At 37.4% G+C, this 25,083-nt stretch overlaps 1 protein-coding gene across 1 annotated transcript in view; it reads left to right on the top strand.

Annotated features, from left to right (window-relative positions):
* Nucleotides 1–25,083, top strand: part of Exoc6b (exocyst complex component 6B) — a 629,077-nt gene that overhangs the window by 262,308 nt on the left and 341,686 nt on the right. The window contains exon 8 of the mRNA XM_008824711.3: nt 6,838–6,906. Within this exon, the coding sequence (XP_008822933.1) occupies nt 6,838–6,906 (69 nt within the window). The remainder of the gene's footprint in view (nt 1–6,837; nt 6,907–25,083) is intronic.

Genomic DNA, 25,083 nt, shown 5'->3' with positions numbered 1-25,083 from the left:
GAAGGGATTATCCTTTGATTTGGGCCATGGGATTTTTGCAGTACCTCTATGAGAAGAAATGGTAATTTCAGTGTCTTTTTTTTTTTTTAATAAATGATTTGTGCAAATACTTAAACAACTTAAGTGTTAATCGTTTTAGGAATTTCCCATGAAGGGTTCTAATAATTTGTAAGCAGCTCTATAGGGAAATGCTGACTGTTCAGTTTAGAGCTCTTGTCCATTATCTCCTCAAAGGCTTCGAACATCTTTATACTTTTGTTAATTCTAGTTATTCAGAATTCTAGGTCTCCTAGTTTTTTGGTAGTTTGTGGTGTTTAGTCTAACTTCATGATCGTTTATGTTGAAATGAATTCTACCTTTTTTTCTCTGAATTTCTGCAGGCAAAGTAGTTCGAAAAACACACCCTGGTGAAAAATGTTTGCCAGGTATTTCCTGACTTCCAGACATAATGTGGACAGTCTCAATTGATCCTCTGAATTCAAAGGCCTTGCATCTCTAGCTAACTGTTGTTCACTCCATGCACAAAAATACCTGATACGTTGTAATGATTTCAGATCCAACTAATACTTAGAAATGAGCCCATGTCCTTGCATTCGTTTACTAATACCAGGAAACTGCTTTGCATGAAGTGGCTATCAGAAGAATTTTGAAGGTGGAAAATGGCTTATTTACTGAGAAACACACCTAAATTCCTCCAAGCTTCTATCTTATTCTTTTGAACAATCCATCTACTTTGAAAGGTTTCTTAAAGGAAAAATAAATGGGGAATGTACAAGAGCAAATAAGAACAAGTGTTTGTGTATGTGTGTGTCCTCTGGGGCAGAAGTGTGAACAGCAGGTCTGGGATGATCTAATGCACTCCCGCATTTATGAGTGGTGCAGGGGACTCTCACAGTCCCCTTGTTGCTCTTGAGTGGAGGGATGCAAGAGACTCTTTCTTATATTCGATTCTCCTTGTGTAAAGTTATTTGTACCCAGCAATAAAGCTGGTACATGTACGAGGGATAGGTTCTCCCCCCTCGTTGAAATGAATTCTACCTTTTTTTCTCTGAATTTCTGCAGGCAAAGTAGTTCGAAAAACACACCCTGGTGAAAAATGTTTGCCAGGTATTTCCTGACTTCCAGACATAATGTGGACAGTCTCAATTGATCCTCTGAATTCAAAGGCCTTGCATCTCTAGCTAACTGTTGTTCACTCCATGCACAAAAATACCTGATACGTTGTAATGATTTCAGATCCAACTAATACTTAGAAATGAGCCCATGTCCTTGCATTCGTTTACTAATACCAGGAAACTGCTTTGCATGAAGTGGCTATCAGAAGAATTTTGAAGGTGGAAAATGGCTTATTTACTGAGAAACACACCTAAATTCCTCCAAGCTTCTATCTTATTCTTTTGAACAATCCATCTACTTTGAAAGGTTTCTTAAAGGAAAAATAAATGGGGAATGTACAAGAGCAAATAAGAACAAGTGTTTGTGTATGTGTGTGTCCTCTGGGGCAGAAGTGTGAACAGCAGGTCTGGGATGATCTAATGCACTCCCGCATTTATGAGTGGTGCAGGGGACTCTCACAGTCCCCTTGTTGCTCTTGAGTGGAGGGATGCAAGAGACTCTTTCTTATATTCGATTCTCCTTGTGTAAAGTTATTTGTACCCAGCAATAAAGCTGGTACATGTACGAGGGATAGGTTCTCCCCCCTCTTTTTTTTTTGAGACAGGGCCTTGAGATGCAGTCCAGGCTGGTCTCAAACTCATGGTCTTTCTGCCTCAGCTTCCTGGGCATGCCAGAACACTACCTATAGCTTTCCTTCTTTAGTGAGTCTTTTCAAATAGTACACATACTTACTAACTCTGGATCCTTTTGGAGGGAGAGGATGATTATGAAAGTATTAAGTGAGTGTGTCTGTTGAAACTTGAATAATATCACTTCATGAGACTGACATGCTGCCTACTGCACTGAGAGCGACAATATCACTTACTTTAAATAAAAAAATCTTTAATGTGTAATAGTGTTTTCCTAAAGGGATCTAGTAATTTATCCTTCATTTTCAGACTTCCTATTACCTGAAGTAAGATTAAAAAAGGAAAGGATAGTGTAGAAGTCAGATTCTGATGTTTCACAAGAATTTTCATGATCAGAAATTTTCATTCACTTCTTCCTAACTACCTGATAGTTCACGTCTACTTTGAATTTTCTTCAAGAAGTATTGTCTACATAGGCTCAAATGGTGATTTTTTTTTCAGGGTGTCTTTTATTAATCTTACTTGTATATTTGCTTTTCTTACCCAGTTTCCTTGTCTGTCTCCAAATTCCTTTTGGCCTTTTATAGAAGAGCTGCATGTGAACTGCTGGTGTGTTATCATGTATAGTTGCTGCTTAACAAATATTCCATAGATGAAAGTTGAAAAGGATTGGCCGATCTGAACTGTTAATGGGTCCGTGAGTGTACAGTGGTACTAGTATGTCATGATTGCCTCTGGATCCATTCCTATATACTGTAGTTTAGTCACCTGAAAATTCTTTTAATAGCTTGTTTATCTGTTATTTTAAAATAGTTAAGTTCCCTTAACATATTCCGAGACACAGGTCTTAGTTGTACCATCTAAAATCTTATCCTTTGTTTCTTAAGAAAATACAAAGATGATGGAGCTGGAGAGATGGCTCAGCTGTTAAGAGCACTGGCTGCTCTTGCAGAAGACCTGGGTTCAGCTCTCAGCAGCCACATGATCCACCTAGCAGCTAACAGTTGTCTGTAACTCCAGTTCCAGGAGATCCGATGCCCTCTTCTGACCTCCGTGGGCATTGCATGATGGGTGTACTTCATACATGTAGGCATGACGTTCATACACATAAAACATAAAAATAATATAAATAAAAAAATTTAAAAAAAGAAAATGCAAAGGTGGAACTGGAGAGATGACTTAGTGGTTAAGAGCACTGGCAGCTCTTACAGAGGACCTGGGTTTGATTCCTTGCACCCAAATGGTGGCTAACAACCATTCATAACTCCAGTTCCAGGGATCCTGCACCCTCTTCTGACCTCCATGGACATTGTGGACATGGGTGCACTTATACATGCACCTAATATAAAAATTATATATACCTGGCTTTGGTTGATTTTTTTGTTTTTTGGTCTTTTTGAGACAGGGCCTCCCTGTAGCCCCAGCTATCCTGGAACTCACAGAGATCCACCTGCCTCTGCCTCCGGAGTGCTGGGATTAAAGGCGTGCACCACCACGCCTGGCATAAATCATTTTTTAAAAAGTAGAAAACAAAGGTTTTGGCTGGCAGAAGGCACTCACACTCCACTCAGAAACCATGTCGGGAAATGGCCAGCTGCTGTCCTTGGTGATGAAATTATTTCATGTGAATTCTTAAAACAACTAGTTAAAAAAGCAAGAGCATCTCCTATGTATTGTTTTTGGTCACTGTTGGTATCTTCTTAGATCTATTTTAACTTCTAGAAAAAATGCAGACTCCAGTATGTTAATATTTGAGTTCCTGACTGTCAGGCAGAGGAAATGTTTAACTATTTTTATCATGTTCTTATATCCCAAAAAGAAAGCGCTTATGAGAGGAAATGATAACATCTCACCACAGAGTTATCTCTTATCAGTTATAGTCTCTGTGGATAATGATTTGTCAAATTTGGACATGTGTAAAATGCAAGGGCTGTGCTATTTACTTTGGAAAGGAAAAATTAGATGAAGCTGATAAAGGAGTTATGGCTTTTGTTAGGAGATAGTCGTTAGAGACAGTCATTGTTAGCTTAGGAAAGTGTCCTTGGACCCCTCTCTGCTGGAACTTAAACCTGCTTGAATCATTCTTTGCAACTCAAGGGGAGAGGGAGCAAAAGAGGGGAAGAAAATATGAAGCCTGCATTGTCAGAGCTAGCATTTGGAACAGAGCAAAATGTAGACCTTAAAACAGATATATTGCTGCTTATGATCCAGGGAAGCTACTTTTGTTCTGGAACTCTCCTTTGCCCCCATTTATTTAGATTTTGGAAAATGCATTCCATCTTGTAAAAGGGTGGCATTCCTTCACGTACAGTGCTTGTTGCTCTTCTCTTGCCTTTTGTAGATGTGATTCTTTTTCATTAGTAGAAGTAGAGAAAACACATCTAGCTCAAAGCAACATGAGTCAGTGCATACTTGACATACCTCTGTCCTCACAGCACTCTCTGCTTCTTCACAGTGCTCATTCCTAGTGTGCTCACAGCAGGGAGCAGGGAGGAAAATTATTTCTAAATATTGGGCTGTTTGGGGCAGAGAGGAAGCAACTGTGAGCTGAAGCCCTGTTTTACTCCTTTACTTTCCCCCTAGATCTCTTTGTGGTCCTTTCAAAGCAGATAGCCATGCATGTATTTGGGAGAATTTATCTGGTGTTGGTTCTTAAGGCCAAGAAATAGTACAGCCAGTGCCTGCATGTCAGGATACTAAACATTTTGAAGCTGATACAGTGATAACAAGCAGCTTCGTAGACAACAGGCTTACTGCTGATGACAGAAAAAAACCTTGTCACCTTTCAATAGATGATACCTTTGATTTTAAACATGAGAGGAACCAATGCTAATCTATTAGTAATAAAATATCTCTTTGCTAAAGGGCCTGCTAACCCAGTTGTCACAGATCTCTAGGGAAACGTCCTGTGGTATTGCAGTTCATTGTATAAGGATGGCTCTGACAAGTCAGTGGGCCAATGTCCTACATGAGGAATGGCTACCATCAGCTTTCTGTTGAGAGAAACTATGACTCTGAAACTAAGTATACTCAAATAAATAAACAAACGGGAGAAAGAGCTATGAAACAAGACTATGGTTGTGTTTGTTAATCAAATTTAGGCAAGAAAAGTTCTTTAAACCTTAAAAGATAGCATGGCAGCTAACAACTGTCTATAATTCCAGTTCCAGGGGATCCGACAGCCTCTTCTGTCCTCCACGGGCATCACACGACACGGGTGCACTTACCTACATGCAGGTAGTACATGCATACACATAAAATAAAATAAAAATAATAAAATATTAAAAAAAGATATTTATCATAAGTAACTAAATGAGAGTTTTGTTTCTTATACAGGTGAGTTTTTACATGACATATTTCCTTTTGTCTTTTTTCATGTATATGCATTGTTTTAATGTAGTGTAAATACCATTATGAATCTTTTTATTGTCTCTTTCTTGTTTTTCTTTTGAGGTTGTGACTTACATAGCTGTTGGCTCTGGTTTTCTGGCAAGATTAGAGAATTTTCCTGGTATTTTGGCAAGAAAAAAATGGGCTCTGGTTTTCTGGCAGGATAAATTTCCCTAAAATTTGTACATTGCCACCACTGAGGGGTATCTATAAAGATTGTTTCATGTCATGCTTACTTGAAATAAGAGACCAAAATTATTCTTGGGCCATGTCACAGGATATTGAGGACGTTTTCAGTGATCTTTAGGTTCTGACAGAATGTTGTTTTGCTTACAGAGGATCCAGTACTCAAAAAGCTTAAATATAGAGACCTAATCTTTTGCCCTCGTGGTGCAGATGTAGAGAACAGTCAATAAATTTGAACCAATAAAGATGGGGTTCAGTAGTGTCTAAGGGAAAGCCGATGAGGAAACATGTTGTCAGGCTGTAGAATGAATTAAGACTGCATTAAGAAAAGAGTTTGTTAGAGAAACTGTGCCCCAAAGAAGAAATGGGTTTGGTTTCTGAAAGAAAGGAAACCAACCTTGTAAGCATGAGTCAGCCTAGCTTAACTTGGATGCGTTTATTAGCTTTGTGCTGGTGAATCAGGGAGTTAGCAGTGTGACAGGAAAAACATCACCTAGGTCTTTATTTTATTTACATACTTTTCTTCTTGTTTTCCTTTTCCCTTTTTGTTTCACTTTGTTTTCTTTAACATGTACTTTCAGCATCTTCTTTTATTCTTATTGAATTCCTTATACGTCAAATAATAGTTTCCTTTGAAATTTAGATGAAAATTGATTCTGACTTCCTGCTTCTCAGGTTACCAGTGAATTAGTTTTAGTTCTGAGAATTGTCTTCAGTTCTTACCTGAATTTTTAATTTTTTTATTTTGATGTGTAGGTTTAGTCAACATGTCATTATTCACTTTAAAATATGTTGGAATGACTTTTAAGTTTGGCTTTTCTGTTTGTTATCTTATTTGTTTTACACAATGTCCCCTCCATTCTGTATTTTGATTAAAAAGGACTTAGGCATTCTAATACTTATGCCCTTTAGAAGCAGACTAATCATTAATGAAAAAATTATCTTGTGTGTCAAGTTTAATTTTGTCAACTGAAACTCAGCTTTTATGTAAACTGGACATATCAGAAAGAGAATCAGGTTGCAAAGTCATAGCTCCATCTTTTCATTTTCCCCTAGAGGCCCCATGGCTCATGTGTGTCTGAAGACAGATGCAGGACCCATGCAACATGTGTCTCTTCTCCCCTCCACTATGAGATTGTCCCTCCAGTGCTGTATATCTTACAACTACAAGAATAGTTCGGGAGCATTTGCCATTGTTTCTTTGTTTTTTGTGTTAGATTTTTTGAGACCGGGTTCTTGTAGCTAAGAATGACCTTTAAACTTTTGATTCTTCCTGCCACCACCTCCTTTGTCTAGGGTGACACCTTTGTGTCCTCCTTGAGAACATGATTTAAAAATAAAACAAAACAAAAAATTGATTTATATTTTTTATTTGTTTATTTTATATTTACCACTTAGATTTTAGATCTAGCCTTAAAAGCAAATCATCACTGTAGTAGTAGTGGGAAAAAAATTAGTGCAGTTGTTTGTAATAGCTTTATTTGCTTTTTTTTGATAATAATTTCAATGTTTCTAGGTACCCGGGGCCCAAGACTTGGTGGATTTCTCTCCTGTTTATCGATGTTTACACATATATTCTGTCCTGGTGAGTCTTTGCCTGTTCTACACATAAAGATATGTGTTGATTGAAGAATTCTGATTTATTGGTTTTGGTAGTTTTTATTTTTCTTTTAAGCAAAGTTTTATCTGCTGAGTATTAACTAATTCTTTTGCTCTTGCTTCACTCTTTTGTTTATACTTGCTGTGTAATGGTTATATAGCTAATGACATTTCAAATAGCCATCAGCAGATTGCTAGGTTATAACTAGGAATAGTCACATACATTCCTATTTCTGTTCAAATCTAACATATTTAACCTGTAATAACTCACTTTTTCACAGTGAAGTAGTATTTCTGAAAGCTATTTATATTTTATTCCCTGATTACAATTATTCCCATAAGCACATGAAGTAAACTTTCTAAAGGGACAATGCCATGGGTTTTAATAAACTTCTAGGAAGTGGCCTTTTCTCCACCTTGGCCATCTACACAAAAGTTCAGTCTCCATTTGGATTTGCTGATAAAAGTGTGTTTTTCTTTATATATGTACTACTCATTTCATGCCTGGTTTTGTTTTGTTTTTGGTCTTTTAGACACAGGGTTTCCTTGTAACCTCAGCTGACTCCTAACTCACTATGTAGACCAGGCTGGCCTTGAATTCACAGAGATCCCCTTGCTTCTGCCTCTGGAATTAAAGGAGCGTGTGGCACCACACCCAACTTCATGATTTCATGACTATTTTATTTTATGTTTTTAAACTTTAAAAGAAATTTTATTGAGAATTTTATACATGATATAAAGTGTTTTGATCAAATCCATGCCCACTCCCTCCTCTCCAACTCCTCCCATATCTCTCCATCACTTTTTCCTGACAACTTCATGTTCTCTCTCTCTTTTCTTTCTTTCCTTTTTCCCTCCCCCCTTCCTTCTTTCCTTCCTTTTGGCTTTTTGCTAATCTAACATTCCCCCTCTCTGAAGAGGTAACCCTAAAATCTTTTAGGGGTTAGACAAACGCTCACAAATACTTTGGACATTTTTGGCCTTTGGAACAGAGTATGTTGCTAAGGGGCCCAAGGACATTTTGACGTTTAGCCAACAAACTGGCTACTTTTCTTTGGGGTCTTATTTACCCCAACTGCCTAGCCAGTTCCTACCTCCTATTTACATCACACCATCCTCTGAAGAGGTTAGCCAAATTGCCAATAGGGAATTGGGACACAGACTGCTCTGGCTTCTTCCATGCTGATCAGGGTTGCAGGATGAGGTAATTGGGGTACCCCTTCAATGGGTTGATCTAAAAGACTCCCAAATTACATAACTCTTATCTGTAGGGAGAAAAGTAATTCCTTGACTGGTTCGTAGGAGATGTGAAGGAGAAGTAAAGACAAGAGTAGTTAGCATTACAAGTTCTAGACAGGGAATCAGAAAAATCACAACATGGCAAATTTCAAATGTTCATATGAGAGTCCATTGGAATTTCTTGATGAGCACTCCCAAAAACATCCCTCTATTGGATTCCTCCTCATTTTTCTTTTGTCTACCAAGGCTGGAATCAAGAGTGATAGACTCAGGGTTTGGTTTCAGGCACTTTGATAGCTGTTAGAGTGGCTAGAATCAGTGTCAATTCCCTCTCAAAGGTTTCTAGATAGCAGGGAGAAAACAAATTTATCCATCATTTTAGAACAATAGTGGGTTGTCTCCCTTAGGTACAGGTGGGCACTACAGTATTGCAGACCAAGATTTGAAGTCTTACATCTGAGCAGCACTTTCTGCTTAGAAACAAAATCGTCAATGAGAAATAATTGCCTATGACTTCAGCCTAATGTCTGGGAAATATAATCCTTTGAACTCTGAAAAATATTGATCACTTTAATCTTTGGTTATACTTTCCTTTCAGGTGTTTAAAACCATACAGTTGGCTTAAATAAACCAATTTGTTTTTACTCTTAAGATCCTTTGAGGATCTGTTCCTCAGGGCTCACATGGGCTTGGGAGGAGCCCTCTGGCTCCTTTCTTTCACCAGGTCCATCTATGCGAAGATAAGTCAAAGGTCCTGCTTGAACGTGGCTGGCTTCACTTGGAAGCATGGAGGAAATATTTCCTGAGTTGACCCTTCTCTTTGTAGACTGGACACTGGTTCAAGTCCATCTGGTGGGCTTTCCATGGCCTCCCTGAACAAGAGGACAGGTGACTCACCACAGTTACAGGACATTCTGAGAGATGCTCCATAGTCCCCTGGAACTTAGTCGACCTTGGTGAGCAAGGAGCAGAAAACCGTCCTTTTAGTCCCTCTGATCACATTAGTATAGGCCTCAAAGTATGGCTGTTAAACATCCAAGAAGATTAGTTCCACCAATCTGTACTTTTAATTACCCTGTGCTATGTAGATAAAGCTTGGGCAAAAACCAAACATTCTCAGAAAAACCTTGACTAGACATATAGTTTGTTCCTTAAACTAGTTGACTAATCTATAACCTTAGAAAATTTAAGATTATCTGTATATTTTTGTCTCATCCTTTACATATCATAACAAACCTACAGTGACCTTCATCAGTCGCTTAGGCTTTCTCATTTTTTCTGTTTATTTTGGAAAATGTCTCCATTCCCATATCCTTTTAACATCTCTTATATTCTCATTTTCTTTTTAAATAATTATGAGACACAATAACATTAACACATACATTTTCCATCTTGTGAGAATTCTTTTTCTGGAGATACTAAGCAATGCTTATCCCCTTTTAAGGTTCTAGTGTCAATTAAAGTTTTAATGTTTAATTAAAGTTTTCCTGGAAAACCAATGACTTTACTGAGCTTACTTACAGGGATGACTGAGGGGTTGCTGAGGTGTATGAGTGACCTGAAGGTATGAACACTGGAAAGACTTTACCTAGCATGGATCAAGCCTTCTCTTCCTAGCCTTCCCCAGATTATATACTTTAGCCCTCCCTAAATCCAGGAGACCATTTGTGATTAGGACCAAATTACATACAGTTGTCTGGGAAGAGTGGATGGATACTCTGGTGAGGGTTCAGTGACCCTGCTTACCCCTCCTTTAATGAAGGAGCACAACTGAAGTTGTGATGATGGTAGTTATTTCACACAGAAGAGACTGCTGCACAGCATCAGCTTATTAAAAGGACCTGGAATTTAAAAGGGTTTGGTGCTAGGATCCACAAATCAGGTAGAACATATGTCGTTGGTTTTTCAGAGTCTGTGTTACTTCACTTAGTTTAAAAGTTTCTAAATCCATCCATTTACCTGCAAATTTCATTATTTTATCTTTTTTTTACTGCTGAATAGGGCTCCATTGTGTAAATATACCACATTTTTGTTAACCACTTGTCAGTTGAGGGATACCTAAGTTGCTTCCATCTCTTAGCTGTTGTGAAAAAAGCCACAACAAACATGGATGAGCAAGTAGTATCTCTACAATAGAATGAGTCCTTTGGGTATATGCCAAGGAGTGGTATAACTGGGTCATATGGTAGGTTCATTTTTAGTTTTTTAAGCGTTCTCCACACTGTTTTCCATAGCTGATGCATGAGTTTGCAATCCCACCGGCAGTGAATGAGTGTTCTCCTTTCTCCACATCCTCGCCAGCATTTGGTATCATTTGTTTTCTTGATCCTAACCAGTCTAACTGGGGTAAAGTGATACCTTAGGGTGGTTTTAATTTGCATTTCCCTAATTACTAATGATGTTGGGCACTTTTTGAAATGTTTCTTAGCCGTCTTTATTTCTTCCTTTGAGAATTCTCTGTTTAGATTTAGCCCATCTTTTAATTGGGTCATTTGATTTCTTGATACTTTGTTTTGTGAGTTCTTTATATATTGTGGATGTTAAACCTCTGTCAGATATGTCACTGGTGAAGATTTTTTCCCATTCTGTGGGTTTTCTCTCCACTTTTTTGATTGTTTCTTTTGCTGTACAGAAGCATTTTAATCTAATGAGGTCCCACTTGTTGATTGCTGGCCGTAATTACTGAGCAACTCCTGTCTGATTTAGAAAATCCTTTCCTACACCTATATCTTGTAAGTTACTGCCAATATTTTCTTCTAATAGTTTCAGGTTTTCCAATTTCATATTGAGGTCTTGATCTATTTGCAGTTGACTTTTGTGCAAGTTGAAAGATAAGGATCTAGTTTCATTCTTCTACAGGTGGAGATCCAGTTTTGCCAGCACCATTTATTGAAGATGCTGTACTTCCTCCATTGTGTGTTCTTGGCACCTTTGTCAAATATCAGGTGGCTGAAATTGCATGTACTTGGGTTTGGGTCTTCAGTGATGTTCCACTGATCTAAGTGTCTATTTTTGTGCCAGTACCATGGTGTTTTTATGACTATATCTCTGTACTACACTTTGAGATCTGGTATAGTAATCCCCCCAGCATTACTCTTTTTGCTCAGGGTTGCTTTGGTTGTTTGAGGTCTTTTGTGCTTCCATATGAATTTAAAGATTTTTTTTTCTAATTCTGTGAAGTATGTCATGGGGATTTTGATTGGAATTGCATTGAATGTATATATTGCTTTTGGTAGGATTGTCATTTTCATATTATTAATTCTTCTAATCCATGAACATGAGAGAATTGCTGAGCCATTTTCCAATCCAATATTCTTGTCAATTACTTAAACTTACATCTTTAAATACCAAAGTATGTTTCAATTTTATTTTGTGTTCTTTGTTTTTTCCTCTATCTCTTTCTTTAAAGATGTAAAATTTTCATTGTAAAGATCTTTGATGTCTTTGGACGTGTTTATTTCAGTGGTTTTTTTTTGCAGGTATTATGAAAGGGAACATTTCCCTGTATTCGTCCTCCAGTTGCTTGTTATTGGTATATCAAAAGGCTACTGATTTTTCCAGATTGATTTTATAACCTGCCACTATACTGAAAGTGTTGATCAGTTCTAGGAGTTTTCTGGTAGACCTTTTGGGATCTCTTAGGTATAGTATCATATTATCTGCAAAAAGGGATAGTTTGACCTCTTCTTTTCCATTTAGTTCTCCTTTAATTTCCTTCTCTTATTGCTCTAGCAAGCGTTTCAAGCACTACGTTAAAAAGGAGTGGAGATAATGGACACCCTTGTCTGGTTCCTGATTTTAATGGGAATGCTTCCAGTTTTTCTCCATTTAGAATGATGTTGGCTGTGGATTTGTTGTATATAGCTTTAATTATGTTGAGGTATGTTCCCTCCAGTCCAATTCCCTCTAGGACTTTGAATATAAATGCATGCTGAATTTTGTCATAAGCCTTTTCTGCATCTATTGCAATGACGGTATGGGTTTTGTCTTCGAGTCCATTTATATGATTAATGACGTTTATTGACTTGCTTGTATTGAACCGTCCCTGGATCTCTGGAATAAAGCTCACGTGTTCATGGTGAATGATCTTTTTGATGTCCATCTGTATGCCATTTGCAAGTATTTTGTTGAGAATTTTTGCATCTGTGTTCATTAAGGATATGGGTCTATAGTTTTGTTTTTTGGTTGTGTCTTTACCTGGCTTGCATATTAGAGTGGTGCTGACTTCATAGAAGGAATTTGGGAGTTTGCCCTCTGTTTCTCTCATTTTGAATAATTTAAGTAGTGTCGGTTGGAGGTCTTTAAACATCTGGTACAATTCTGCTGTAAATCCACCTGGGCCTTGGCCTTATTTAGTTGGGAAGCTTTGTATTACTGTTTCGATTTCCTTATATGTTCTGGGTTTGTTTAAACGGCTGATCTCTTCTTTGCTTTAATTTTGGTGGTTCCTATGATTTTAGATATCTATCCATTTCTTTTAGACTTTCAGATTTAGTAGCATATAGGTTTTTAAAATATTCTTTTATAATGGTCTGGATCTTTTTGGTGTCTATTATGGTGTGCCCCGTTCACCTCTGATTTTGTTGATTTGGATTTGCTCTTTCTTTCTTTTGGTTAACTGAGCTAAAGTTCTCTCTATCTTGTTTAGCTTTTCAAAGAATCAGCTCTTAGATTCATTGATTCTTTTTATTGTTTTCTTTGTTTCTATTTCATTAATTTCTGCATTGATTTTTTTTGTTACTTCTTCTCTTCTGCTGGGTTTTAGTTTCATTTGTTCTTGCCTTTCTAGCACCTTGGGTGCAGTGTTAGGTCATTTATTTCAGCTCTTCTAATTTTTTAAAAAAATATTTTATTTTTTAAAATTATTTTTATTTTATGTGTATGAGTGTATTGCCTGCATGTATGTGAGTGCACCAGTGTCATACAATGCTCCGGAGGTCAGAAGAGGACTTAGGATTCCCCTAGAACTGGAGTTAAGGATGGTTTGTAGCTGCCATGTGGGTGCTGGGAATCAAACCGGGTCCTCTGCAAGAGCAGTCAGTGCCCTTAACTGCTGAGCCATCTCTCCAATCCCCTCTTTCTAATTTTTTAATGTACTCACTTAGTGCTATAAACTTTCCTCTTAGGACTGCTTTTAATATGCCCCAGAGGTTGTGTTGTGTTGTATTGTCCTTTTCCTTGAATTCCAGGAATTCTTTTATTTCTTTCTTAATTTCTGCTTTGACCCACTCATTGTTTAGGAGTGTGTTGTTTAATCCCCTTGAGTTTGTGTAGTGACTAGGGCTTCTTCCAATGTTGATTTTGAGCTTTATTGGATTGTGGTTGGATAGAATGCATGGTATTATTTCAATTGTTTTCTATTTATTGAGGTTTGTTTTGTTGCCCAGTATATGGTCAGTTTTTGAAAAAGTTCCATGGGGTGCTGTGTTAGAAGTAAATTCTTTGGTGCTTGAGTGGAATATTTGAAAGATGTCTGTTAGGTCCATTTAATTCAGACATCTCTGTGTGTTCTTTGTCCAGTTGACCTGTCTATTGGAGACATCAGGATATTGAAGTCCCCTACTATTACTGAGTTGGGGTTAATCTGTGTCTTAAAGTCCTGTAGTGTTGTTTTTATGAATTTTGGTACACCAGAGTTTGGTGCATATATGTTCAGGATTGTAGTATCTTCTTGGTTAACTGTTCCTTTGATCAGAATGAAGTGACCATCCTTATCTCTTCTGACTAGTTTCACGTTGAAGTCTTTTTTTTGTCAGATGTTAGAACTGCAACCCCTGCTTGTTTCTTAGTGCCATTTGCTTGGAATATTCTTTTCTATCATTTCACCTTAATGTAGTTCCTGTCCTTGAAGTTTAGATAGGTTTCTTGCAGACAGGAAAAAGGTGGATTTTGTTTCTTAATCTATTCACTAATCTGTGTCTTTTGACGGGAGTGTTCTATCCAATGATATTTAAATTTATTATTGAAAGATGTGTATTGGTTGCCATTGTTTTGATTGCTGTTTGCATTCTTTGTCTAATTTTGTGTTTTCTCAATTATACCTTTATTTATTATCTTTAATTTACCCTGGGTATAGTTGTTCCTTTCTCTGTTCTTTGTATTGCTTCAAGTTATTCTTTGTAGGGCTGGTTTTATGAACATGTATTCTTTCAGGCTGTTCATGTCATGGAAGGTTTTTCTTTCTCAGCTCTAATAGCGGTGAGGTTTTCCCCTGTTGTTTCAAGTTAGCTTATTCAGTTTTGCACTTCCTTCTTCATTTCTGCCTGAGGTTTTTTTTTTTTTTATGTTTAAATCTTTTGTGAATTCATTCAGAAGTTTATCTCTATCTTCTTTTAGTTCTTTGTTTGTGTGTTCTTTTAATTCTTTGAATTCCTTGATCATGTTTGTGATTGTTCTTTTAAAAAAATTCAGTGTCCTATGTTATTGCTAGGGGGTTCTCCTTGTAGAACTCTTCTGTGGGACTGGTGGAGTTTGGTGGGGACTTTCCATTTGGCTTTCCATTTTATTATTCTTGTGATTTTGGCATGTGAATTTCTTTTGTTGTTTTGTGATTCTGATATGAAAATTAAGTTGAAGTTTTCTTCTATTTGTATTATTGTTGTGCCTCATTCGTTTTCTTATTGGTTGTGTAAAGCTAATGGTTGGTTCAGGTTTCAGGTTCTCTGGAGTTTTATTTTGGAGGGAACTGATGGCTTTAGATCAGCTCCGCAGGAGCTCCCACAGAAGCCCAAGTCAGGTTCCAGTCAGGTACACTCAGGCTTCCTTCTAAGGTTTGTACCCCTACCTGTAGGAACTCAGAGCAAAATCGGGGAAGTTCCCTAAGGGTGGGTGGGATTTTGGGACTCTCAGGTAGTTTGCTGAAATATCAGCCATATACTGATGGAGGCTGGAATAAGCCCTCTCAGGCTGTCTGCTAAGATCTCAGCCTTATCCTACCAAAGGGCAGAAGTCTGCCCAGGGGCCTCATGTAATTCCAGTTAGGAGGTTGGGTAAGGTGCGATTAGGGGAAGCTCACCCCCACGTGGAGACAGGATCCAGACTCTCAGGGGGTCCCCAGGGTTCTCAGTCCCAGTGCCAGGGGGAGGCCAGAACAGGCATTCTCTGGCCAGCTGCTGAGATCACAGCTGCTGCACGGATGGAGGTTGGACCCAGCCCTCTCAGGCAGTCTGCTAAGATCTCAGCCTTATCCTACCAAAGGGCAGAGGTCTGCCCAGGGGCCTTAGGAGGGGGCCTCACATGATCCCAGTTTAGTGGGCTGGGTTATGGGAGATTAAGGGAAGTTCACCGCTATGTGGAGTCAGGATATTGATGCTCTCAGGTGGTCACCTGAGTTCTTAGCTCCTATGTCAGAGGGAAGCCGGAGCAGACATTCATGACTATTTTTAAACCCTTATTTAGTGTTTGTATTGTGTTTCTCTCCATTTTGTCTTTTTTTTTTTTCTGAAAAGAGAAAGTTCAGAAATTCCTTGTGTATTATTGATATTCATAGTTTAGGATGTTCTTAATGTCTCTATACTGTGCTTATGTCATTTTTCATCAAACAGAAATCTTTGATTTTGAAGTAATTAGATCTATCAATTATAATCTTAGGGTTCTATTTTTTTCTTTTAGACAGGGTCTCACTGTGTAGTCCTGGCTGGTCTAGACCTCACTATGTAGATCAGCTTGGTCTCAAACTCACAGAGATCCACTTGTCTCTGTGTCTGGAGTTCTGAGATTAAAGGCTTGTGCCACCACAGCAGAATAGTTCGTATTTGAGTTGTTATAGAAAAATGAAAAATTAATCAGACAGAACCTAAAATAACAAACAGAAATCTCACCAAACCACAAAGGAAAAAAACAAAACAAAACAAAAACAAAACCCTCAAACTGTCCCTATTCCAACTCATTCTGTTGTGTGATATTCAGTGTTTAATCATCCACACCTGCTGATGGGGAGCTCATTGTTCACATACAATTTTCAATGCTCATAGTTTCTTTTCTGGATGAAATGGATTTTGATACTCAAGGATGTGTATAAGTAAGCAACGGTTTACTTTAAGATGATGATAGTTTACTAGGAGAGAAGGTGCATTCTTTGAATATTTTTAGTTTGACCACACTCAGTACAATGTGTATGATGCATTTTATAAGCTTTATTAAGATTTTATTAAAAAGTAACAAATTTGTCTCAAGTGAGAATTCCAATAGTGGTTCATAAAAGCAATAAAATAATTAATTACACATTCACTCACTGTGTGGTGTTAGGGTAGTCTGGCATACTTATATATGAAATGAGATAATTTCCTGCTTGGTACAGTTACCCACGTTGAATTATTGTTGACGCAGCCTTTGGCACAGATTGGCATTTAATAAAAGACAGTTTTCTGGTGAGATGATGTATAGATATAATAGTGGTATTTTCACAAGCATATGATATGAAGTGTTAGCATGTACATAAATATCTAGACTCATAACAGATTAACAGTTAAAAATATATATAAGGATTCTATCCTTGTACTACTTTGTTTCTTGACTTTCTTAAAAGATACATGTACTAGGGCTGGGCATGTTGTTCAGTATAGAGTATGTGTTTAGTATTGCATGAGGGCCTGTGTTCAATCTTTGCCTCCGCCCCCACCCAATAACAACAGTAACACAGCAAAGAACCCTAAACCATCTACTGAACCTAACCTTCTGTAGAGTCTACAGAGGATAAAAATTAAGTATCTTGATGTGTTTTTTTTCACAACCTCCTGGTCCACGATCTCCGTCTAACTTTTCAGTCGTTTCAAGCAATAAAAACATGTATCTCACCATCAGGCAGAAAACCAAACTCTTGTTTTTTTCTCAGTGTATATTAGACCTCCAGACCTTGCAAATGTTACCTTTCAATACAGTTGAACTCCATTGCATACTGCCCATCATTCTAAAGTGATTGCTTCCATGCAGACACTCATCATAGTTACTTGTCACAGACACTCAAAAAAGTCTCCCTAACTCCTCTCTACAGTCTAGATTAAGCCTTAGCTCAATTCCCACTGAAGTTCTAGTAATACATCCAGCATATGTTCCCTGCTTAATATTCTCACTTGCCATCTATCTAGTAAAATACAGAGGTATAGAAGAGAGTACAATGCATGGAAGTGTAGAAGACCTTGCACACTTCCTGCTGCTCATTACCTTGCTTTCCAGTACTGAAATGTGTCTATTTCTTTGATGGCCCTATGCTCTCTTCTGTCTGTCATCCCTTCTGCATGTTTGCCCTTATGCCTATTTAATTGCCTTTTCTTTTTCTCTTTTTTTTCTATTTCATTTCATTTTCTTGATTATTTTCTACTTGTGTCCACCAGCCATTTTCCTGGGGTTGCAGATTGAGCTTAGTGGATTTATTCTCCATATTAGTGTGGGGGCTTGGTGCATATCTGTGTTAGTGTTTTCTGCATTGTCATCATGTTCTAATGAATTATTTTTTCACCAGTAGACTATAAGCCCTTTTAGGGCAGGTATGATCTTTATGCATTTTTTTTTGGTGTTAGCAGTATATAATACTCAGTCAATATTTGATTTTGATTGTGAAACATAATCACCCTCCTTTTGACCTGCAAATGAATCATGGTATTCTCATCTCAGGCAGCATTATTCAGGGTCTAGACAGGGACTTATGTGAGGGATAGCAGTTCTATTGGCATCCAACAGAAGGATCATAACATAAGGAACAAAAAATTCTAATATTTTGTCATTTACAATAGTGTTTATCTGAACTTTTGGCCTGGAGCATAACAAGGCACACTTTGAATAAACATGGCAATATTTATTATTTTTAGTGAAACCGACCTTCCATTCACCCCCCTTTATGGCTGTACTGCTTATAAATTCCCAAAGGATTATTTGAAAAATACTACTTATATCTGCCAGCCTTATCAGTAGGGCAGAAGTTCATGTATTGTAACAGGAGGTCAGATTTCGGTCATGGTCTTATAGATGGGGCCAAGCACCTGTAAATTCTTCCTTTGGTGACTAGAGTGAAGTACAATATCAAACAGGCAGGGAGACTTTTCTAGGAAGTGCTGAACTTTGACAGGAAGGGCAGACTTTGGTGGGTGGGTGGGGGGAAGAAAGCGAACAAGGGTCAGATAGTGGTTAATTGAGCCTTGGGCCTTGATGCACTAATACAATGGAAGTGTATGGGGCAAAGGTAGGTACATTGTATGGAATTGCTTTGAACAATTTATATGATTTAAACCTTCACATGTAATTTAGAGATGGGCAGGTGGGGTAATAAAACATTATATAGTCACTAGAGATAAAAAAAATTAAGAAGATAAGACTATAGACTGAAAGTCCTTTTGAGAAAGCGATGGATAATAACCACCTGAGGTGCTTGCACCTTGCATATTGTTAGTTTAAAGATGGGTAGATTGTCCATCTCTTGAATACATATACAAGTCTGCCTTGCAGATTTCTAAAAAACTCTATTGATGCTGGGTTATCTGTCATGTTCATAGGTTCCAACCCTTAAATCAGATCAATTTGAATAAAAAATTACATGTACTTTCAGCTCCTTTATACACTGAAACATCTTCCTAAATCTTCAAGTTAACTGCTATAACCCATCCTATATATAGCCCGTAACAAGACACTTGGGTGTCATTAAGAGTGCCAAGAAGAGCAAGCCTGTAAATATAACTGTGTTCCTAGTTTGTGGGTCTCATTTATGTCTTTCTTGGTCTCTAATGATCTATATCCTCTTCTCATTAACAATTTAAATTCTTACATTAAAACTTGACAAAATGTACACCTTTGATTTATGTATTTTACTACATGTGTGTTGTGGTATAATAAAAAGTTTACTTTCAAGATTTCTGGCATCAGGAGTTAACAATTATGGCAATAATATGAATGTTTTATAATGTAAGCAGAACCCCCTAATATTTTATGAATCTTAAGAACCTCAGTTCCTTCCTTGATTCCTCCAGTCACTAAAGGAGACTAGCACAGTCTAGATTATACGGGAGTGGAAGTTTCACTGTGCAGTGAAGTTGTTATAAAGGCTCTAGCAAGTGCAGGGTTTAATTTCCTTTACATCTTGGGCAAGAAGAGAATTTGATGGAAGTTGTGAATTCCTTACTCAGGTGAAATGCACATATATACTTGTAATTTTTAATATTTATTATTTTATTTTATGTATATGAGTGTATTGTCTGCATGTAGGTAGGTGCACTCTTGTCATGCAATGCCTGCAGAGGTCAGAAGAGAGCATCAGATCCTCAGGAACTGGAGTTGCAGAAGGTTGTTAGCCACCATGTGGGTGCTGGGAGTCAAACCCAGGTCCTGTGCAAGAGCAGTCAGTTCTCTTAACCACTGAGCCATCTCTCTAGCCCCATAATTTTTTTTAATGGAGTCTTGCCCTATAGCTTAGACAACTTGAAATCCTCGTGCCTTGGTCTACTAAGTGCTCAGATTATAGGCATGTGCCACTATGCCTGGCTGTACAAAAAATATTTTGTTTAGAATGTCAGACTTCGTCTTTTTTTAAAGTCTCATTCACAGACCTCAAAAGATTCCCTCATCTGAAAGGAAATGAGTTGGGTCCACAGGCTAAGTCAGGTTGCAGTTGTCTGCTGAGTATAGACTCATGCCCCAGAACAGCTCATGCCAAGTCTACTTGAGTACCCCCTGTTCTAACCCTCCTGACAACTCCTTGCCACCTTGTCTTTTTCTTAGATTCTGAAGCCTCACACAAATCTAAATGTAAAATATTTCAGAGTGACTTTATTTCTGTATCATAAATCTCCATTCTCCAGGCAGTCATTATGTATGGCAAACTGATAAGCTGTTCTTTTGAGAATAACATAGCCTCTACAACTACACTAATGGTTTTATTTCCCGAGACTTTTACTCAGAAAGATTTGGAACAGAAGATTAGAAATAACTATAAGAACTGTTAATAAGTGAATGGTTAACTTTCAAAGCATTTTCTTTCTTGCTATTTCTGATGTGACTCACTAGCATGGGTAGAATTTACTCAGTGTCCCTTCCCGTTTCTTCCTCAGCATGGTAGCAGCCAATGTGCTTCTCCCACCATTTTTCTTACCCATTTGCTCTAGATGGTATTTGATCTCCCAGTCTTATTCTGAGGATTTTTTCCTTGTATGGTCTGCATTGGCAGCTGGGAAAAACTGCAAAACATGATCATGTAGCAACAGATAACAGCAGGGGATGGATTTGAAGTGTAGAAATAGGCACTGGTATGAGCAGTTAAAAACATGTTCTTAAGTGTCATGAAATTTCTTAACTTTGATAGGAATTGACTATTAAAGCACTTTGGGAAACAAATGATTGAAAAATTTACAACATTTTTGGAGTTTTAAATTAACAGAATGATTAGTTTGAGCAGCCTCAAAATTAGAATTCATGATCTTTTTGAATTGTCCAGGTTGAAATGCTGTTTAAATATATTTGTAATCTTATATTGAATTTTTTGCTTTTCAGTCTCATAGTGCTTCACAAAACTGACTACATAGTGATAAGAGGAATCACCTCATTGTAGAACCTTAGCTCAACCTGCATTGTGCTGTGAGGTGGTTTCTTTGTTGACACGGCCGTGAAGATTTTAGGGTTCTTATTCTTACATTTGTATTAGAAGACACTGTTGCTAATAACCAAGTACATTTAGCTGTAAGAATTGGATCATAAACTTTAAGTAAATCTTAATTATTGGTTATATTTTTATAGTAAATTGACTGTTTTAAAAACTGACAAATGTAAAAAATAATGGAAGATTTCTGTTCTGAGAGTTGATTGTTCTTGAATGGTTTTTACCTGTGTTGCTCACAAACCATTATCTGAGTTCTAGTAAATACGGAGAGGTAGAACTCAATTTTTTTTTTTAGTTTTTATTACAATTCATTGTGCTTTCTTCCATAATGTAGTTTCTTTAAAAGAACTATCATGGTTCGATTTTATATGGCAGAACTGCTGATATGTATTGTTGAGCATAACTATAAGAAGAATCTATTATTTGAACTCTGAGTTCTTCAAGAACATATTACAGTAGACATTTAAATATTCCCTTGACTATGACTACAAGCCAGGACACTCACTATTCCTGTGCTAGAAACTAAGACCAGTGAGAAATATATATATGCAACATAGTAGGTGCTTGGGAATCTTTTCTTTTCTTTCCTTTTCTTTTTTTCTCTTCTTGTTTTTTTCTTTTTTTCTTTTTCTTTTCTTTTCTTTTTCCTTCCTTATTTTATTTTATTTATTTATTTATTTTGATGTTGGAGAGTGAAACAATATTTTTCCAGTGAGGAGAAATTGAAAGTTGTGAGTATAGCACTGGTGCTTTGCCAGAAGCATATGCTTTGTGATCAGATGCCCTTGAAGGTGTTTCTGGAGATATCTTTGTAGAAAACACTAGTTTTATCAACTGATCTTTAAATAAATGAATAAACACAAAGGAACCCTCTATATCAAGTGTCATTGAAATTCTGTACTGTATCATTGTCTTGGGTTTTTTACAGAATACATGAGTATATTCAAGATGTTGAGAATAAGTGTCAAGTGAGGGCTCAGCCCTAAACAAGTTGGATTAGTTACTTTTCTGTTGCTTCTCTCAAACAGTATGACCAAGTGGATCCAGGTGTTCAAATACTTGATCCTATAGGGGCCATTTCTCATTCAAACCACCAGATAAGACATTTATACTACTTGCTTCTGTAACACTTAGGAATTGTTGTAGATAGAAAGAATGTAAGAGCCAGAAGATAGGGAGAGAAGGGCAGTGAAATCCCACACTCTAGGCATGATAGCCTGTGTAACCTTCAACTCAACAGCAGCTGGATAACTTGCATTGGACCTACACATGACAGGCCCCATGAACAGTCAGTCTTGGATAGGAGAGAGGCTCATAGAACCCTATCCCTTGCTGCTAAATTATGGGCTACTGATAGGCTCTGAGAGAAGAGGAGCCATTGTGAACACTGGTGTACCCCTCAAAGCTCCAGTGGATAGTTCCAATCACAAGGACACGTAGAGGGGCCTGATCAAACCCAGATAGATAGAAATAAAACAGAAAGACATGATTGTGAGAAAGAGATTAATAGAGAAGAGGGATGGGGGATGGGCAGGGTAGGGAGGAGGGAGGTCTGGGAGGGTGGGATTCAGAGCATTTAGAATGCATTATATACATGTAAGAAACTACCAAAGAAAAATTTAATTAATAAAGTGGGGGGAAGATCTAAGAAAGCTTATGCTTTACTAAAGCTAGTATAGCTGTTAGGTATACTGAAAGGTACAGAGATGGTCAGAACAACTTCTTTTCACAAAACATTATAATTTAGTGGATCTAAAGAAAAGCTATTTTTAAGACACTTGAATTTTTTTTTAATCCCTCATGTTTATTTGAAATACATATGTTTCATTTGGGAAATAAGTGTTGAACTTTTAATGGAAAAGCTTTCCTGAGAACAGGAATTGAAATGAGATTGGCATTGTTTTCAAATCTTGTAGAATAGATTTAAAAAAAAATCTGTTTCTGTACTTGAAATTCATTTTTCAGAACTTTAAGTGACTATAAGCTTAGAAGCTGGTATTTTAGACCCTCTTCTACTTGGTCTACTCTTAACTGCTATTTTATTTTAATGGACTTTATTTTTCCCTCTTGAAACATTCACTTGCGTTCCCACAGTATCTAAGACAAATGCAAATTGTGCCATTAAGGAATCAACATACACTGATAGAGAAGAGCTAGATGCTTTCTGGCTTTTTTCCATGGTGATCTTGAGTACATCTGAGCAGTAAAAACGTATTTTAAATATTTTCTTTGAGATATGTTTTAATGTGGAAAGTTTGCTCTCAAATGTTTGGTAGCTCTGAGTCTATTTCTGACACTTTTCAGGTTCTTGTCACTCTCCCACCATATCTGAGGGCCACCCGAAAGCCACTGACCCACTGGTGCCTGGAAGGGTTAGATAGGCATAAACATTGTGTAGATCGTAGAGACCTGAGGGTGAAATACTTTGTGCACTGCATTGATAAGGACACAGGAAAAGCCATTTCTAGTGATAACTTTCCTGAAGTATAGGCTAATGGACCCTGGTTTGTAGTAGCTCTAATCTAGCTTGTTATAACTGTCATATTGCTCTTTTGACCGGGTGACCTTATTACCCATGAGCGCATATGTCATTTGGCCTTGAATAAAATAACAGATCCCCCCCCCAAAAAAAAGAGAGAGAAGGAAAGAAAAATGTGTTTTAAAAAACACCTCTAGATATACTTGCATTTGTTTTACAAAATGCCTACTTTGAGATAACCAACCTTCTCAAGTGTGTTTACCGACCCAGTGTGTGCGTGTGTGTGTGTGTGTGTGTGTGTGTATGTGTGGTATGTGTACATGTCTTAAACAATGAACTCACCTAAACAGCTTAAATTTTTTGATTTATTTTATGTGTGTGTTTTGGCTACGTGTATTTAAATGCACTTGTGCTGTGCAAACCTGCAGAAGCCAGAAGAGGGCATCAGATTCCCTGGAACTGGAGTTATGACTGGTTGTTAACCATCATGTGGGTGCTGGGAATTGAATCTAGGTCAGTGTTCTTTACGCTGAGCCAGCTCTCCAGCCCCCTCACTTAAACAGCTTTAGACACCACAGTAAGATGACTTCTTTTCAAGCTTGAACAAAGCAAACAAGAAGCAGTTCATTTTTACATATGACACTGAATAATGCTAAATACACTTTTAATCTTATCAAGACTCAGCTTAAATTATGTAGATTCTGTTTCCAGAATAAAGTAGCTTTTGTACATGGTCTGAGTAGTCGGCATTGGGTCATCACCTCTTCCCTCCCTAACCCTTCTTGCTGCTCAATATATATGCTCACACAGCCTGGGTTCTCTCCCATAAGATCCTATACAGATTGTTGTTTTTCTTTTCTTTTCTTTTTTTTTTTTTTGAATATATCCAGACCTTTCCTATTTATTATTTCCTATTTATTTATTTACTTATTACCTATTTATTTATTATGTGTATGTGTATGTATGTTATATTTAATGTGTTCATTTTGGTGTATGCATAAGTTTGTGCATTTAGAGATCAGAGGTTAACATCAGGTGTCTTCCTCATTCACTCGCCACCTTAGTTTTTGAGACTAAGTTAATGAACCTGGAGCTTATTGATTTGGCTAGACTGGCTGGCCAGTCGAGCTCCAGGGAATTCACCTGTCTTTGGTTCTCTAGTACTCAGATAACAAACATGTACCACTGTACCTGGTTTGTTTGTTTGTTTGTTTGTTTGGGACAGGGTCTCCCTGTAGCTCCAGCTGGCCTGGAACTTGCTATGTAGAGTAGGCTGGCCTCAGTCTCACAAAACTCTGTCTGCCTCTGTCTCCTGTATGCCTGGATTAAAGGTGAGTGCCACCATACCCAGGTACAATTAAAAAAAAATGTGGATGCTGGGTATCAAACTCAGGTCTCCATGCTTGTATGGATGGTCCTTTACAGTCTGTGTTATTACCCTAGCCTTTCCTTTCTTCTTTTGATAACTCTTCCAAATTATGCCAGCATTGTACCATTGCTGAGATATTTGGATTTGGCATTTATAACTCTTTCTGTCTCAGATATCCAGTGAGACCTCTGATATATACTCCTTTTTAAATTTTTCAAACTCAGGTCTCCATGCTTGTATGGATGGTCCTTTACAGTCTGTGTTATTACCCTAGCCTTTCCTTTCTTCTTTTGATAACTCTTCCAAATTATGCCAGCATTGTACCATTGCTGAGATATTTGGATTTGGCATTTATAACTCTTTCTGTCTCAGATATCCAGTGAGACCTCTGATATATACTCCTTTTTAAATTTTCTAGATATTTTATTTATTATTTTTATTTATTTTATTTATTTATTTTTATTTTTTGGTCTCTTCGAGACAGGATCTCCCTGTA

This window comes from Nannospalax galili, unplaced genomic scaffold (genome assembly GCF_000622305.1).
Source record: "Nannospalax galili isolate Female #2095 unplaced genomic scaffold, S.galili_v1.0 scaffold389, whole genome shotgun sequence".
Classification (NCBI taxonomy): domain Eukaryota; kingdom Metazoa; phylum Chordata; class Mammalia; order Rodentia; family Spalacidae; genus Nannospalax; species Nannospalax galili.
The sequence above is the reverse complement of the archived record's forward strand: the minus strand, read 5'-3'. Positions and strand labels throughout refer to the sequence as shown.